The sequence below is a fragment of the Cucurbita pepo genome, chromosome 2, assembly GCF_057944985.1.
Source record: "Cucurbita pepo subsp. pepo isolate OVF chromosome 2, ASM5794498v1, whole genome shotgun sequence".
NCBI lineage: Eukaryota > Viridiplantae > Streptophyta > Magnoliopsida > Cucurbitales > Cucurbitaceae > Cucurbita > Cucurbita pepo.
In genome coordinates this window covers 9,927,362-9,945,011 of record NC_141799.1, presented here as the reverse complement: position 1 = coordinate 9,945,011, position 17,650 = coordinate 9,927,362, and the positions used below count along the sequence as shown (strand labels likewise).

The following is a 17,650-nucleotide window of genomic DNA, read 5'->3' as shown; positions in this document are numbered from 1 at the left end:
CATTAAACCTCATCTTCATTATCAGACATCGAAAAGAAGATTAAATGAACATTGACTCAAAAAAGTTAGCGACTTCGTCTTAGGCCAACAAGGTAAGTGAACTTATTATTGGAATGCCTTCGAGCTAGGTTGGATGAATTGAGTGTTGTATGAATGATACATACCCTGTGAACTATTTACACATTATTTTATAATGTTTGATATGTTATAACTATGTTGATGAATGCAATGTGATACATGTATTTTCAGTATGCTAGCCCATATGTGTTATGTAACCATGTTCACGATTATGATATGAGACATTGAAGTACACGTATGTATTTCAAAAAATAAAATATGACGGAAATCATAATCATGTAGTATAATTGGAAATTATGGGATCTAATGCATGCGGGATGGGGAATGTTATGAGCACGAGATACTTCCCAAAACGAGGCAAGACTGGATGACATGGATGGATAAAGGAGGACCCACTAAAAGAGAGAAAGGGAGGGGTGAGGGTGTACCATAAATCCAGTGGGGTTCGAAGCATAGGGCAACCGTAGCAGCAATATGGAGGCGCTCGATCTCTGCCGTTGCCTCTGAGTCCCCCTCATTCCCTTCTCTTCCATTTCGCCTCTCTCTCTCTCTCTCTCTCTCTCTCTCTCTCGCTCTCTCTCGCTCTCTCTCACAGGCAAGCTTGTTCTTCATTTCCTTCAATTTATCTGTTTGCTTGTTACTTTGAAGATACTTTGAGCACCAGAAAATCGAAGTGTTGTTTGTTTTAATCTACTCTTTTTTGGGGGGGTTTTTGCTGTGCTTGTTGAGTCGACGAAGTAGTCTAGGGTTTTTGAATTGTGAGCTCTTTTGTGGTGCTCTGATTCGGATTTTCTGTTTTTAATTTTTTTGTTTTTTGGGTGTTTTCGGCTTTTGGTTTTGAGTCGTCAATTTTTTGTTTTGGGTTTTAAGCATGCAATGTAGCAGAATATGCACTTTTGTTTTTGTTTTTTGTTTTCAATTACTTCAATCTCAGAGAACTGTTTTTCTTTGAACAACTGGGATTGCCGAACCTTTGGTAATACTAACTTGGGTTTCGTTTTTTTATTTTGCTGCAAGCAGTTTAGGATGACTGAACCATCAAAAGTTATTCACGTCCGAAATGTTGGCCATGAAATATCCGAGGTCCGTTCTCATTCTCTCTCTCTCGCAACTTCAAATTCAATTGATAATTTTTTAATTTTGAATCATCTCTGCAAATGTGTATTGGTAGATGAGCTATTGCCATGGCAAATGCCATGTTGGATGTCTTACGACTGTTTTTAACCAAGATGATGGCTGGTCTATGCTTCACTTGAGGCTAAGCTATCTTGAAATTATGATTACTCTTGATGTAATTTACATCCATTTTTTTTTTGTTAAAGAACCGTTCTTTCATTAAAAGAATGAAAGAATACAAGAGCATTCAAAAGACAAGTCTCTACAAAGAAAAGGGAGTCCAACCCGACCTACATAAATCGACTCCATTTCAAAAGAACAATGCCAAGATCATAATTACAAAGACAACTAGAGATTGAATCTCACAAGGATTCAGAAGTACCTTCTACATCGTTTGTATCCCATCTTCAATTCATGCCCCACAAACCTCGAATGAACTCCACCAAAGATCCCAAAGGTTGAACTGACACTCAAGGCAGTAGGTTATGAGACTTCCGAAAAACAATAAATTTGTAAAATCCATTTTTAGGCTCATGGTTTCTCGGAAAACCATAATATAAATTGAAAATCTCCATTTGCTTCTCTAATTTCTCTATTTTTCTTAAATTGACACAAAACCTGGGTTTTGATACCAAAAGTGATGCAATTAAGAATCAAAAGAAAGAAATCATCAAAAAATCTCAACCAAAACATTTACTAATGTTCAGAAGTATATAAATGTGAGAGATTAACTGAAACCAACTAAACTAACTATCATTATTAATAAATTCAGACAAAATTACCAAATAGCTCCTAATTATACTTAACGTACGCTACATCATGATAAATAGTTTGATATTTCTATTTGTATCCTTCAGCATTTTATTTCTTTCCATCAAACAATGAGAACTTATTTCTTCTTTCAAAAATAGTTGAACGTTGCTTTGTTGCTTAAAGTAGACCATAAATTGATATATGATTGTGTTAGGTTAGCATACTTGGTGCATTGGGTATTGGTTTGGCTAACATAGTATCGATGAACTTTTTCCTTAGCGAATGGTACAAAACCAATTATTCAGGAGTGAGTAAATGTTGGGAAGCTCATGGCAAACTTTTGTCTGTGTTTATCAGAAATAAATGCAATAATCCTGTTACAATCTGTGGATATCCAAGAATATATAATCATTTTCTAGCAAAGCAAATATTACCTCAAATATAAAAATATATATATAATTTTTTTTTTTGTTGATCAAAGGTAATATTTCAAAGAGATCTATTTTGAGGGTGGCTCTTTATTGTAGTGTCTGCAATTCAACTTTTATTTGTATTATTAACGAATTAATGTGTATCTTTGCACATTCTCCCATCTCTCCCGACTTTTTATATCTGTTGACTCCTTCTACATTCTCGCAGAATGATTTGCTTCAGTTATTCCAGCCATTTGGTGTCATAACTAAGCTTGTGATGCTTCGTGCTAAAAATCAGGTTTCATTTAACTCTGATACAGTGACGTCTGATGTCGTATATTTGAGCTAAAGTAGAATATTCATCGTTTTGTCATTTTATCATGAACTCAGGCTCTTATCCAGATGCAAGATGTTCCCTCAGCAGTTAGTGCTTTACAGTTCTTTGCGAATGTTCAACCGAGCATTAGGTATATACTGTTAAAATATATCCTTGAAAATTTGATTTATGTTTTTTATGGGTAGTATTATCATAAGTTGCAGTAGCATGTAATAGTATTATAATAGAGCTCCAATTGTGAAAGTAAATAGCAGGAAGGGTGGAGGGTGCATCTGTTAAATAGTTAGGACTCTGAAATATGAGAGGTCTATTTGTAATTTGCAACCGAGAGTGCTGAAGTAAGAGTGATCCTTTAGCTAGTTCTTAGGAGGGGGGGTAGGAGGTAAGTGGAGCAGTTGCTGTCAAATTTTTGCAATACCTAAAGTTAGATCATTATTTGAAAGTTCATCATAGTTTTTTTTTTTCCCACTAAATTCAGTGCTCACTCAAGTTTATTGGGTTCAGAATTAGTGTACTTTTTTCAGTTTTTCGTTATGTTATAATAAGTTGGTACTCTTTTAATAATTTTTTATTTCATCAATAAAATTCTATTTCCTTAAAAGAAAAAGAGATGGAAACAAGATTAAATGCACTTGAGGAAAAGATAGTGCGCAAGAATCTATTGGGAGCAGTTGAATTAGTTGTTTAAAGAAGGAAGAGGTGTTAGCTCATATTTGAGGAGCCTAAAGTAATAGGGTCAACGAACAAGAAGGAAATAAAAGGAAAGGCTGAATAGGAGCCCTTTTCTGTAATTGTGTTGTTTTGTTAGCTTTTTTCCCTTTGGCCTTTTTCATTTGCATTCCTTTTTTGATAAATTTCCCTTGTTTAGTCTTTGGTTCTTCTCATTATGAAGTTTTGTTCTTAAATAAAGTAGAGACATGGGAAAGGCATTCTCAAGAGCAGGGCATACTGAAATGATGGATGGAGGGGCTACTAGTAGAACTACTAAGTTCTTGCTGCCAAATGATGTATGATTGAGGAAACTCAAGGTGACTTATTCAATCGAGCTAGATGACAAATATAGGGGAACAGGAATAAAGCTATCTGAGATCATCATAGGATATTTTTTTTTTTTTTTTTTTTTTTTTTTTTCATATTTCTAAAATGGGACTCTTTCTAATGGCATCATTTGATCAACCCCTGCCATCAGCTCCATTGAACCAAAATTTCTTCCCGGAGAAACATTTCTTTTAGAACAAACCATTTGGATAGAGCAACCCACTAACAAGAAGGGCACTATGTGAATTATCTCACTCCATGGAAATGATAGTCTTAATAAATTTTTTATTCTAGTGGGTGAAGAATGAAAAGGATGGACAACTTTTCTCAACCTCATTGAAAATGGTCCCTCTTTGATCATTAAAAAACCCGATCAATTTCAGAATATATAGCAAGACAATAAATGTTTTCTCCAACCCTCACAACCCATCATTAACAAACCATCACAAAAGCCTGAAAATCTAGAGGCAAATATAGAAACGTACCATTGATCCTCAACAAAAAGGGAAAGACCGTCATTGCAAAGGTACCCCTCTCCACCATCCCTATCCTATGGGATACAGTGGTGACCATTACTCAGAAATGCTTCTACGACCAACGATTTCCGTGATCTAATTCCTTTCAGGGTGGATAAGGCAATCCTCCATTGCATGACAGAGGAGTAGGTTTCTTTACTTGTAACAAAAACGATTGGCAAAATGTGGGAAGCTTTCGGTTGAAAATAGAATCATGGTCAGATGAGGAATACTTGAACAACCTAGTGGTTCCTTCATATGGAGGTTGGATTAAAATAAAAAATCTCTCTTACAACTGTTGGATATTGAGATGCTGAAACACATAGTAGATACTTGTGAAGGTTTCAAAAAGACCTCATTGCGTGTGGACCTAATGGAAGCGACTATCTATATCAAGGAAAACTCATGGGGTTTCATACCAACGATAGTTTTTCTCCCATCATCATAAAAAACTCCTCTTTTGGTCAACATAGTCCATTGTTTCCATGGAGATTTTTTTTGTTGATTATATGACCGAATATCATGGCACCGAAGCGTCATTGAAGGGAGGCATACTTGGGATATCATTCAACCCTCTAAGGTTCATCATCTAAAGGGACTTTTCATGTTCAACATGACTGAACAACCTTCAGTTTTATACATCTTAGAGACAGAGGCCATACCCCAAAGCCCTATAAAGCCAAACACCGTCCCCTCATTCATAGGCCGCCCCCATCTTTCCAAGCGCATCCCTATTAAGAAAAAAAAAAAAAAGAAGCCAAACCCCCAAACCAAATCCAACTCCTGCACCTACCCATCGGCCTTTCTTCATGGGCCTATAGCTCTATCTTAATTGGCCTACCCATCTCTACATATAAAAGCCCACCTCCACACAATCCAAAGGCCACCAACCCCCACCCCACCTTTTGCCAACCCATCTATTTCACTTTATACCCCCGATCTACAAGTTGTGGCATCTTCACTTGAAAATCATGCGTTACCATTAAAAACCAAAAAATCTTCCTTGTCTTAGGAACAAAATTCTCTACCCTTGACTCCCACCAAGACTCTGGCGATGATTACACATCTAGCCCTCTCTCTCTCTCTCCACATCCCCCCATCCCCTATCGTGGGTGTGCCCAATCCCTCTCCCCCGCCGCTAGAAATTGTCCTTGCAAATACGAAACTTGACACCATTCTTCAAGAAAAGTAGGATGAAACAAAGGTAGAAGAAGTCTCCCCCATCTCGGCAAAATTCACACCTAGAACAACTATTTGAATCTTTACACCATGGCTATAAGAACATCACATGTGCATCATGGCCATTCCATGTGGAAAAAAAGCGCAGTACAACCAAGAAATAGAGTAAACTAACTTGGGAGATTGTTGGCCTCCTCCTGAATATCAATTATGATAATCCAACCTATCTCAATCGAGTGGCTTGAGAGACGGGCAGAAGAGAGCCCTCTATCCCACCGTGATCATTCTTGAAGAAACAAAATTGAATTTTGTTGATCGTTAGATTGTTAAATTCTTTTGGAGGGCTAGACATATTGGTTGCACATCTTTGGATGCCTCCAAAACACCGAGGGAATCTTAATGATGATGTTGAATGACCCAACTCAGATCATCTCTGAAGTCACTAAAGGTCTGTACACCCTAGTCACATATATTTCTTTGGCTGACGGTTACAATTTTTTGAAATCAGGGATCCATGGCTCTGAAAAATACCAAGAAAGACCGCTCTTCCGCTAGGAGTTAGAGGACTTCTCGTCTTAGCATAGAATATTTGCTTCTGGCTAGCAACTTCAATATCTCTCGGTGGGCACATGAAAAATCTAATAGAGAAGTTATCAGAGGCATGCGACATTTCAATACTTTCACAAGAGAAGTTGTACTCATTGATATTTTCCTTAGTCATGGTATTTATACTTGGTTGAACAACAAACCATCACCCACCATGATCATTAACAGATTTTTGGCTACCAAAGGTCTCCTAGGAAAATTTAGTAATGCTTGTGTTCTAAGACTGAGTAGACACACATCGAAACATTATCCTATTGTACTTTCCATGGGTTGCTTCAAATAAGGCACCTTGCCCTTTTTAATTTCATGCTCACAGTAGAATACTAATGGAAGAAGACATGCCTCCGTAGATGGGTGGGACACGAATTCATCAACTAACTCAAAGGGCTAAAAGAAGTCATCAAGAAATAGAACAGAGGAAGGAAATTGGACCTATCACATTGGTTCAACATACACATAAGAAGCTCATGAAAGTAGAACTCATCTTTTTGACAGCTGGAAGAGCAATATTGGAGAAAAAAGTATAAAAAACCATGGCTTGAGGAGGGTGACATCAATTCCATATTTTCCCATTACATTATGGCTTCAAAGAACTGAAAGAGTACCATCATGGAAATTCTTTCGACAAGGGGATCCATTATCCCCTTTTCTTTTCATAATAGTAATGGATTGCCTTACCCGCTTACTCACCAAGACCAAATATGAAGGCCAGATAAAGGGCTTCCATGTTGATAACAAAGGCTTAAGTATCAACCACCAGTAGTTTGCGGATGACACAGTTCTCTTCAAATATCTCCTCCACAAAATCATGTTTGATATAGTGAAAACCTTTGAAAGGTTCTAGAGATAAAACATCAACCTCCAAAAAAACAGAACCATGGGCATCAATATTTTAGGATAGAGGACATTGACAACATTGTCAACACATATGGTTGTAAGAAAGGTGAATGACCGAATATGTACATGGGATTGCCCTTAAATGGGAGACCTAAATTCTTCTCCTTTTGGAAGACCGTCATTGAAAAAATAGGAAGAAGGTAATCAACATGGTCATGTTACACACTTTTAAAGGCCGACAACTCAACCTAATACAAGCCACATTGTCTAACCTTCCTACTTACTACATGTCTTTATTCAAAATGCCTCACAAAGTGACTATGAGAATAGAAATATTATTAAGAAACTATCTTTGGAAAGAAGGTTCACATCTTGTCTGATGGGATACCATAAATCTCCCGTTAGACTAGGGAGGTATTGGCCTATATTCGATGAAGGAGAAGAATAGAGTCCTCCTTGTCAAATGGATATGAAGATATTATCAGGAAGGAACTGCCTTGTGTAGAAATCTTATAAAGGCTAAATACACTCCTACATCATGTACAAATCGGTCCTCCATCTTCTACAAAGGGGCCATGGAAGTACTTAAAAAGGCACTAAAATCTCATCACTAGCCACATTAGCCATAGAGTGGGTGATGGAGGAAATACATCTTTTTGGAATGATCCTTGGATTGACAACACTATGCTAGCTTCGTGATATTTTCTTTTGTATAGACTCTCTAATTGAATGATGGCCATGATCAAAGAAACATGAATAGATGTCAATAAGTTCTAGGACCTACAGCTTCGTAGGAACCTAAAGAATAAAGAAGAATGAGCCGAATTAAGTCTTGACCTCGCCCCAATTGTGCTGTCCCAAGAAGTAGACTCATTGAAATGGTTTCTTAGTGCAGATGGGGTCTTCTCCACTAATTTTTTTATGATGGATATGGAGGAAAAGGTAGAAGCCATAAAACCCACTAGCGAAGACAATATGGAAAGGAAAATCCCTCTAAGAAGGTGAAGTTTTTCCTTTGAGAAATGGTGCACTAAGTCATTAGTATAAGTGAAAACTTACAAAAAAAAAAAAAAAAAACCCTACATGACTCTTTATGCAAGAAAGACACGAATCACAAAACAACTGTTTATGCTTATAATATTTGGATAAAGATCTTCAATATCTGCAGATGGTACCTCATTTTTCCTAGAGAGATAAAAGAGTTATTGGATATGGTCTTAACGTACCATCCATTCAAGAATGTCAAAGCTCTGCTATGGACAAACTTCATTATGGCTTTCTTTTGAAATCTATGGAAAGAAAGAAATCAAAGAGTATTCACGGAGAAGACATGGACTTATTTTAGGCTCCTTTGAAATGTTGTTTACCACGCCATTTATTGGTGTAAATAGTCTAACACTTATGCTTTTTATAGTTATATCTCACTCATGGTATTGTGAAGGTCTTTTTTGAGCATCATGGATAACTCATCCTTTTTGTAAATTTCAAACATCAATGAAATTGTTTCTTATAAGAAAAAAGTTTTGATATGTTATGAAGATGCTTAATCTAAGATGGAACGTGGGGGCATGCCTCAACTAAGATGCGACTTGGGAACATGGTACTATCGTTCACTTTCATGGCGAGGCGGCCTTTGAGGGACTGGATAGTCACAGGCCCTGATTCTAAAAGTAAACATTAGGGAAAGGGAAGGGATGCATCTACTAAGTAGTTACTAGAATTAGGGATCTCTTCGGTAAAAGAGTAATCTCAACTAATATTTTAGGGACTGCAAGAGAGAGAAGGTACTCTTTCGGTAGTTGCTTAGGTTGTGAGTCAAGAGAACTTGGGATCTCTTCAATCATCATCCTTTGGCTATTTTTCTTTCTAGTAAATAAAGCGTGTTCTATCATTTCTTTCCTCCAAATCTAGTCTTAGATGAAGCATGTAATGTTTGAATTCTTTTCTATTCTTTCTACAGGGGGAGGAATGTTTATGTCCAGTTTTCATCGCATCAAGAGCTAACTACAGCAGATCAAAATGCTCAAGGACGAGGAGATGAGGTTTGCAACTATTTACCTTACTTTTAAGAAGGAAAGTGCTTAGTTATCTTAATGGGAACCTTGAAATGACTAAGGCAGAAATAGACCTCTATAAATATGTAAAATGAGTTCGAGCATAGTTTTTGTTTTGAACACCCAGTAGCCATAACACCATATTAAGTTTTGCAGATATGTGAAAGCATGAGCATGACCGATTTTCATTTTCAGCCTTATACCATCAGGAGAATCTCTCTTGCTTCTAATAGCATGGTATACTAAATCTATTTTAGGACAATGCTTTTCCCTTTTTTCCCTCCTTTGGATTTGTTAGATACGGAAAAGAATTATTTTGATGAATTGAGGTTTGACTTGTAGCAACAATTCTCAAATCTTGAACTGAAATATATGATATTTTAATGAACGTTCCTCCTAAGCTTGATGAAATCCTTTTTTGTACGGTTAGTCAAATAATTTATGTGCATATTTTGGAATAATTGTGATTTTTTTTTTTCAATACCCACTTTTTCCTTTGTTCAATACAATAATCTTTTTATTGTATGCTTCCTCTTTTTTTATTTGTTTTTTATTTTTTTTTGAATTCTGAATATCAATTGTTTATTATAAAATTTTTCTAACGATATAAATTGATCCTGGTTGAATCATACGGGCGTGGTTCTAATTTCACCCTCATGCACTATTATTTTTTCCTCTCCATGTCAAAAAGAATTGTTGATAACTTGACATGTTAGGCTGGTTAATGAGCCCGCACGTGAAATTAGTGGATTATAAGAATGAATTGTTTAAGTTTATTTTAATTAAACAGCAAAAGCTTTTGGTATTAGGGTTATTTGCTATTCTACTGATCAGTAACCATTACACCCAACACCTAGATCTTCGCTTAGCAAAATTGCTGGTACTCTAATTTTAGAAGAACAATTGTAATATTTTTGGAATTCTTTTCCTTCTCAATTTATTTCCTTCTCTCTCATCCTTCTCCATGTGAATACACTCTTGGTCACTCTCTGAAGCAGCCAAATCGAATACTCTTAGTCACAATCCATCACATGCTATATCCCATTACAGTGGAAGTGCTGCATCAAGTGTTTTTCCCACATGGATTTGTGGAGAAGATCGTGACATTTCAGAAGTCAGCTGGTTAGATTAAGTTCTCTCTTCTCCCCCCTTTCTCATATCATCACTTAATACATGGATTTATTGAAATTCTATTCTTTTGGTGTTGTTCTTTCTTTCCTTTCTCCCTTCTCGGGTTAATTGAGGGTGAGTTTCCCTTTTGCAATTATGATTGGGTCCTCAAATCAAAATTAAGCGGTTTCGTCTAGAACTTGTTGCCAAATATGTTGTTGCTTTCTACTGTAAGTATTTTTTTTTCTTTTTAAGTGAGTTTTCAGACTTATGCATGATTATCCTTTTTTCGTTTATGTAGGTTTTCAGGCCCTTATTCAGTATCAATCTCGCCAGTGTGCTGTTTCTGCTAGGACTGCATTACAGGTAATACTACATTTTGTTGTACCAGTCACTTCAAGCTTGATCCTTTCTTTAAGAAGTTTTCGTCCTGATTTATTTACCTAAAAGATGGACACTTCTGCTACTCCTGTAGGGGCGCAATATATATGATGGTTGCTGCCAGCTAGACATTCAGTTCTCCAAGTAGGTTCTATAACTAATCATGATATGCTTGTGATGTCTCTTTACTTGGTCAATTATAGATTATGGGTTTCTTGTGCAGTCTTGATGAGTTACAGGTGAACTACAATAACGAACGTTCAAGGTTTGTAGCATGACTAGTCCCCCTTATTTTTTTTTTTTCTTGTTTGCATCTTGGATTCTATTAGTATGGATATTTCTTCTTGATATTGTTCCAGGGATTTCACAAATCCTAATCTGCCTTCTGAACCAAAAGGCCGGTCATCGCAAGTATGTACCACCACATATTAATCTCCTACTATGTTGGCTCCATTCTTTCTGAAATCTTATTTTTCTTATCTTGATGTGCAACAGCCTGGATATGGCGATGCAGGTGGCATGTATGGAGTTCAAGCATCTGGAGCAAGACCAGGTGCCGACGTTTTCTATTATATAATGGATGCATATATATTGCTTCATATATCTTTGCTTTCATCGTCATAGATTGACTTCCTTTTCAGAAAACCTATGTACTTACATTTTTTTCTTCTTTTTTGTTTCAGTCGCACTTCCACAGGTGTGTTTTGCTCCTGTCAAACCTATGGTTGAGATCATTGAAGAATATAACCGACTATTAAGATGGTTCATTTATTATTAGGGTTTTTCTTTCCTTTTGGAATAATATATTAATCCTATGCAAGGATTGTACTTTCCACAAGATCCTTTAGCTTTGTGATCCGGAATGTTCTTGATGAATATGTTTGACTACATTGGGAAATTCTTGAATTAATTTAAGATCTAAAAACTTGTCGACATCATTGGCTATTATTGTTGATAATATGTCTTTTTTACTTGATTTTCAGATGGCCAATGCAGCTGCTGTTGCTGCTGCATTTGGAGGAGGTTTGCCACCTGGTATTAGTGGGACAAATGACAGGTGTACAGTCCTTGTGTCCAATCTGAATCCTGATGTGAGTAGTATTCTTTGTTCTTTGTTCTTTGTTCTTTGTTCTTTGTTAGACTCCTGTTCAAGTTTTTATTTTCATGGTTGACACCGCCGTTAATTTGTTACAGCAAATTGATGAAGACAAGCTTTTTAACCTTTTCTCCATCTACGGTAACATTGTAAGAATTAAGCTTCTCCGAAATAAACCTGATCATGCACTTGTTCAGATGGGAGATGGATTCCAGGCGGAATTAGCTGTGCACTTTTTGAAGGTTTGTTGTTTCTAAATTTCTTGTCTGAAAGGCCTAACTTCGTATGTTAACTTCGTATGTTCAAGGCTTTTGGTTTCTTGGGTGTCAATTGCCTCAGAATACTTTTGAATTTTTATATAGGGAGCGATGTTGTTTGGCAAGAGATTGGAGGTTAACTTCTCAAAGCATCCTAACATTACGCAAGGAGCTGACACTCATGAATATGCCAACTCAAATCTTAATCGTTTTAACCGAAATGCTGCGAAGAACTACCGTTACTGCTGCTCTCCGACAAAGATTATCCACATTTCATCTCTATCCCAGGAAGTAACTGAAGAAGAAATTGTGAATTTACTCGAGGAACACATGCCGATTGTCAACACCAAGCTCTTTGAGATGAATGGGAAAAGGCAGGCACTCATCATGTTCGACACTGAGGAGCAGGCCACCGAGGCTCTTGTTTGCAAGCACGCTACTTCGCTTGGTGGGTCAATCATTCGCATTTCATTTTCCCAGTTGCAGACTATATGAAGTTAGTAAGGGATTCGTAATGCGAATTTTAAAAATGAAGATGATGGCGCATATTGTTTTGATTCTTGTAACAATTAATTTGTGTTTGGATTTCTTGTGGGATTGTACTCTTTCTGCTTTGTTGTCTCAATTCTTCTCTTCTCATCTCATCTCATCTCTCTCTTCTCCCCTCGTGCTTGTTGAAATCATTCTTAGACGCCTTCCAACGGAGTTAGATTTTGGTTTTATGCTCAGTTTTGAAGAGAATAGGAAGAAGGAAAGCTAACCTGCCTTTTTTTTTTTGAGTTGAGGATATCTTTGTTAGGTGGTATGTACATGGCCCTTGTATTTTTTGGCAAGTCAGGCCATTGGCTGTTGTAATATCAGTTCATAGTACGCTTAAATCTCTTCTACCTAATTTATTGATGAACATGTCTTCACAAGCTTTTCTGCAACTCTTTCTTCTTAGCTCTTGACAGGTGAAGAAATAGCTGTTAAATGTATGTATTCTCCCTCTACAGGACAATGTTGACTGTTTTGACGGCATATATTTGCTGAAAGAATGTAGCCAATGGAGTAAGATGTAGGATACAAATACCTTTATGTGCAGGCGTTAGCAGCGGAAGGGCAACATGCAATGGTCCTCATGCGTTGGTTCATTCGGATGCCTTAAGTACACCAAAAAAGTTATGATATAAAATGAACCTTACTACAAGTACCTCCTAAACATACAATAACATCTTATCGTCGTTAGGGCCTTGGTGAAAATATTTGCACGTTGCTCTCCAATACACCCACACTGATTTTTTGGCTTCTCGATACACTCATAGATGAAGTCCAAACAATTATCGATGTGTGTGTTGCATTCGTGAAATATTGAATTCTTCATCAATGCAATCACAAATTTGTTGTTGATGTAGAGAGTTATGGACTTTAGCTCACTTTCGGTCACTTCACTCAACAAATTTCTCAACCACAATATTTGACATGATATCACAGTTGTTGTCATAAATTCAGTCCCATATTTCGCTGCTTCTGAGATTGTCAAGTGATCAAATTTTTGTTGAGATAAAACGTCATTCGTGCAGTGTCTGTTCTAGCATTGATCTCTCTAGCTAAACAACTATTAGTAAAATCAACTAGTTCATAAGGTCTTTGTCCTCTTTGAAACTTTAGTCCGCAGTTTGTGGTTTTCTTCGCATAGTAGAGAATGTGCTTGACGGCTTGATGATGCATCAGAGTAGGCTTTTACGTGTATCTACTCACCATTCCAACAACATATGAAAGATCTTGACAAGTATGAGTTGCGTACCTTAGACTTCCAATGACGCGCCTATATTCGGTGGGATTTCAAAGCCTTCTTTAGAGAGCTATAACCTTGCTTCCATGGGGTATTTGACTGGGTTTCACTCTGCCATCTTAAATTGCTTCTGCATTTTTCTTAGCATAGATTGATTGCTTTAGCATTATATAATATTACTTTTGATCCACCTTAACGACGAGGTAGTACATGAGTAACTCAAGGCCAGTCATCTTAAGTTCTTTCATCATTTACTACTTGAACTTTGGATGCCATCTACACTTGTATCGGTAATGATCAATTTGTCAACGTACACACCAACTATGAGTGCTTTAGCTCCATGACTTCTTGTATACACTACATGCTCTTGCGAGCACTTCATGTAATTGAGACTCTTCAAATGCTTGTCTAGGTGTATGTTCCATGCCCTTTGTGCTTGCCGTAAATTGTAGAAGATCTTTGACAAGTTATACACATTGTTCTTTTTGGTTTTGATGATGAAACCTTCCGGTTGAGTAACGTACACTTCTTCTTGGAGATCATCATTTCGGAATGCTGATTTGACATTCAAGTGATGAACCTCACACATTTGTTAAGTTGTGAGGGCAAGAACCAATCTCACAATGGCAAGTCTAGCCATCGGCCCAAAGACCTCATCAAAATCAACTCCTTGCCATGAGTCTTGCTTTGTGGTTGGTGACATTCTCTTCACTATTCTTTTTGTAACTTATACCAACTTCAAATCGATGGACTTGTGACTAGGCGGTAAATTAGTGAGTGCCCATGTCTTGTGATTGTGTAGCTTTTTTGGTGTCGATTTCAATGCCCTGGCGAGGTTTACCATGTCTCCCTCATCTTCTAGAGATGTGAACTCTGCAATTGTCTATATTTTTTTTTTTTTTTTTTTTTTTTTTTTTTTTTGCTATACTAATCTCACTTCTCTTCTTCGAATACGAAATCTCTACTAACATGAATTTTTGCATGTTGAGGATCATATAGTCTGTGGACTTTTGTCTTGTCTTACACGTCAAAGTACACTATCTTTTGGCTTTTTCCATCCAGCTTCTTGAACTTTACTCAATCCTTGGCGTAGTTGCTCGCTCCATTGTCTAAGTACCACATGCTGGCCTCCACTTAGTCTTCTTCGTTTGTGAGGAAGTTTGCTATAATATTCTCTTCATTGAGCATCAACAAGTTGGATATTTTCTCAGGCTACATCAGTGCGGACCTTCTTCATGCATAAGTGTGAGGTTTGCCTCTTCATCGTGCTTCTTATTGCAACATTGATATGAACCAAAGCATCTCAACCATACAATATGAACTTGAAGGAAGTTGGGAAGAATATTGTTCAAATTACACTAAGATAAAGTCATGTTATATTAAGTGAAGTCAAGTTTTATTAAAGTTGAAATCAAGTTGCAATTAACTTCACATTAAGAAGAATAAGCTTCATTTATGCAACAAGGGTTTCAAGATACTTCAAGTAGGGTTTCATTTATTCTTAGATAGTTACAAATTCATGATGAATGATTAACATATAGATTAAAAAAAAAAAAAAAAGAGAGTAAGAATAGAAGGCAAAGTGATATGAACCACGATCAACGAATTTCCATACCTCAAGGTCCAATTACAAGGACGAGAACCAAGAAGCTATAACAAACCTTGTACACTTACATTCAAGCTATGGTGAGCTCGTCAAAGAAAATTCTAGAAGACGTTGGAGACCTCCCTTATATGTTGTGCAAAGTTGATCTTCGAAAGAGATGCATTAAACGCACTTTAATTTGTATTTAATGAACTCAGTTGAATTTATGAAACTAGTTCAAAGATAGTTAATAAGCACATTCCATTTATTGCATTATTTATTTATAATTTAAATATTTGTTTGTCATATTTAAGCTAGTTTTTTAATACAGGAGTTAAAAGAGTATATTGTTACCCACCTAGGTTATCATATTCCTCATTAAATAACCATTTTAATATAGAGATTATGAGTATTTATCATTAACGAATATGGAAGTTATGTGTCACATAGGTTAAAGTTGTAAAAAGGTTGTAAAGGCTATATATAAAGCTTCTTCATTCATGAGCCATCACATTTTCCAATTCAAAAGAATAGAATTCCTATTTTTAGCTTTGTTGAGAGCTAAGTTTTTCTTTCCAAATTTTTGGGGTTATAACTTATGTTAGAGTCATTCAAGTGGTATTAATCAAATCTCCTGCGGAATAATTTGAATCACGAGTTTAGAAACGAGTTTTTTTTACTCTTGATCTTGTTCGTCAAGGTAATTCATTTCTAACTTTCCCTTGAGTTGATTCCATATCACAAAAGAAGTTGTGAAAGTTTGTAGAAGTAATGGGTAGCAAATTTGACAAGTAAATGACTATCGAAAACGGTGTCATAATAATCTCGACTTGTTCAAAATCAAATATTAATCAACACGTTGGAGCATGAAATGTGACAATCAGACACTAAACAAATTAGTAATAGTAAAACATTTTGAAAAGAAGTGTTAAGGATTTCTACCGAAGAATTATTAGTGTTTTTGATCTTTTTAAATAGGCATCAATGGTATCTCTTATTTTATAAAAAAAGTCAAAATCAACATGTGTTCTATGAATGTATGATATTTGGATTATTTATCTTTTACAATGAATTAATAATAATAATAATAATAATAATAATAAATTGGGAGAATATATTTTTTTTAATAAGGAAAAAAGAATTAGGGTTTAATGGAGACGTAGAGTGGTTGTCCAAGTAATTTGTATTATTTAGTATTAATAAAGGAATCGAATATTGCAATTTGTGTGTTTAAATATAAAGAATCCATTGGGAGATGCGATCAATTTGAAAATATGGATTACCAAACCCATTGAAATTATGTTTTAAAAGTATTCCAAATCCACCACCTTTTTAATATTACATTTTCTACCATCATCGTCTTATCTTAATCTCAGACATAGATCATTATAAACTACAAAAACACAAACAAGAAACGAGAAACGAGAAACGAGAAACAAGATTCAATTTTAATTAGGTTGATTTTAAATAAAAAATTTTAAAATTGAATTGAACTAACTTTTTAATTTTAAGATATACAATTTTGGTTACGATAAAATTATATATATATATATTTATTATTATTTATTCCACGACCCTTCAACTTAAAAATAATTTTTGACTATTTGGAAGATTATTTTCGAAATATATATTAAAATTGAATTGTGAATCTTCATTAAAACTTATCTATTAATATTTTACTTTTATTAAAAAAAATTGAATAAATGATCTAAACAATGTGAACTAGTCCAAACTAAAATATTTGTTCACAATACAACAAGTGTGATTTGGGTTAAACAAATTTACGATAGAACAATTAGATTGAATCTAACGAAAATATCGTGAACCGACACCAACTCTTACGCTTCCATCTACCCCTCAAAATGTCAACCAATAATGGAATATTATAAGAATTTACATATAATTCTTAAAAAAGACCAAGAAAGGAATAAACAATTCAGACCAACTTTCATGTAAAAATTTAAAATTTATAAATTAAGAAAGAAAAAAAAAAAAAAAAAAAAAACATAATGATGATGTGTGTTTGTGGTTGGATGTAAACAAATGGGAACGCAAAAGCTTGAAGTTGTCGTTTTGAGACAAACATCATGAATGAAAGGGACATAAGGTTTAGGAAATTCAAAAAAAAAAAAAAAAAAAAAAAAAAAAAAAAAAAAAATCAAAATTGTTAGATGAATCCTACTCTCCACATTAGTATGATATTGTCTACTTTGAACATAAACTCTCGTAGCTTTGCTTTGGGCTCTTCCAAAAGGCCTCGTATCTGCTAGGTTCTGTTCTATCTGCCCACCCGAGTCATCTTGTACTGGATTGGTAGTCGACGCCGTCAGATTCATGATGTCACAGTCATCGGGCGTCATCTCAGAGAGTTTACCTGAGACTCGAGACTCGGTAAATAAAAATATGCAGATGTAGATTATTAACTTGAAACCCGAATGGATTGGATATTCCTTCATTATTCTCTAAATTAACGGATGTGAGATTTTTCTCCAATAAAAATTAGGTTTGAAAAATGTGCGGA

The 17,650-nt window shown here is 35.6% G+C and overlaps 1 protein-coding gene across 2 annotated transcripts; it reads left to right on the top strand.

Annotated features, from left to right (window-relative positions):
• Positions 1–529: 529 nt before the first annotated feature.
• LOC111789046 (polypyrimidine tract-binding protein homolog 3) lies at positions 530–12,360 on the top strand. 2 transcript variants are annotated; one of them, XM_087121547.1, is made up of 15 exons: positions 530–673; positions 1,099–1,161; positions 2,587–2,658; positions 2,751–2,827; positions 8,833–8,914; positions 9,925–10,048; positions 10,338–10,402; positions 10,512–10,561; positions 10,641–10,682; positions 10,777–10,828; positions 10,913–10,970; positions 11,101–11,114; positions 11,401–11,508; positions 11,612–11,755; positions 11,876–12,360. In XM_087121547.1, the coding sequence occupies exons 2-15, from the start codon at positions 1,105–1,107 to the stop codon at positions 12,263–12,265; spliced, it is 1,335 nt and encodes a 444-aa protein (XP_086977673.1). In that variant the 5' UTR covers positions 530–673; positions 1,099–1,104; the 3' UTR covers positions 12,266–12,360. The 2 variants fall into 2 exon arrangements, with proteins under 2 accessions (XP_086977673.1, XP_086977674.1); XM_087121548.1 differs by having other exon boundaries at positions 536–673; positions 9,922–10,048.
• Positions 12,361–17,650: the final 5,290 nt, after the last annotated feature.

Bases quoted from the DNA above. Each gene is read 5' to 3' on its own strand.
- LOC111789046 (XM_087121548.1), top strand. From the start codon at position 1,105: ATGACTGAACCATCAAAAGTTATTCACGTCCGAAATGTTGGCCATGAA. The intron at 8,915-9,921 runs GTTTGCAACTAT...CACTCTCTGAAG, and splicing joins CTCAAGGACGAGGAGATGAG to CAGCCAAATCGAATACTCTT. The intron at 10,829-10,912 runs GTATGTACCACC...GATGTGCAACAG, and splicing joins CAAAAGGCCGGTCATCGCAA to CCTGGATATGGCGATGCAGG.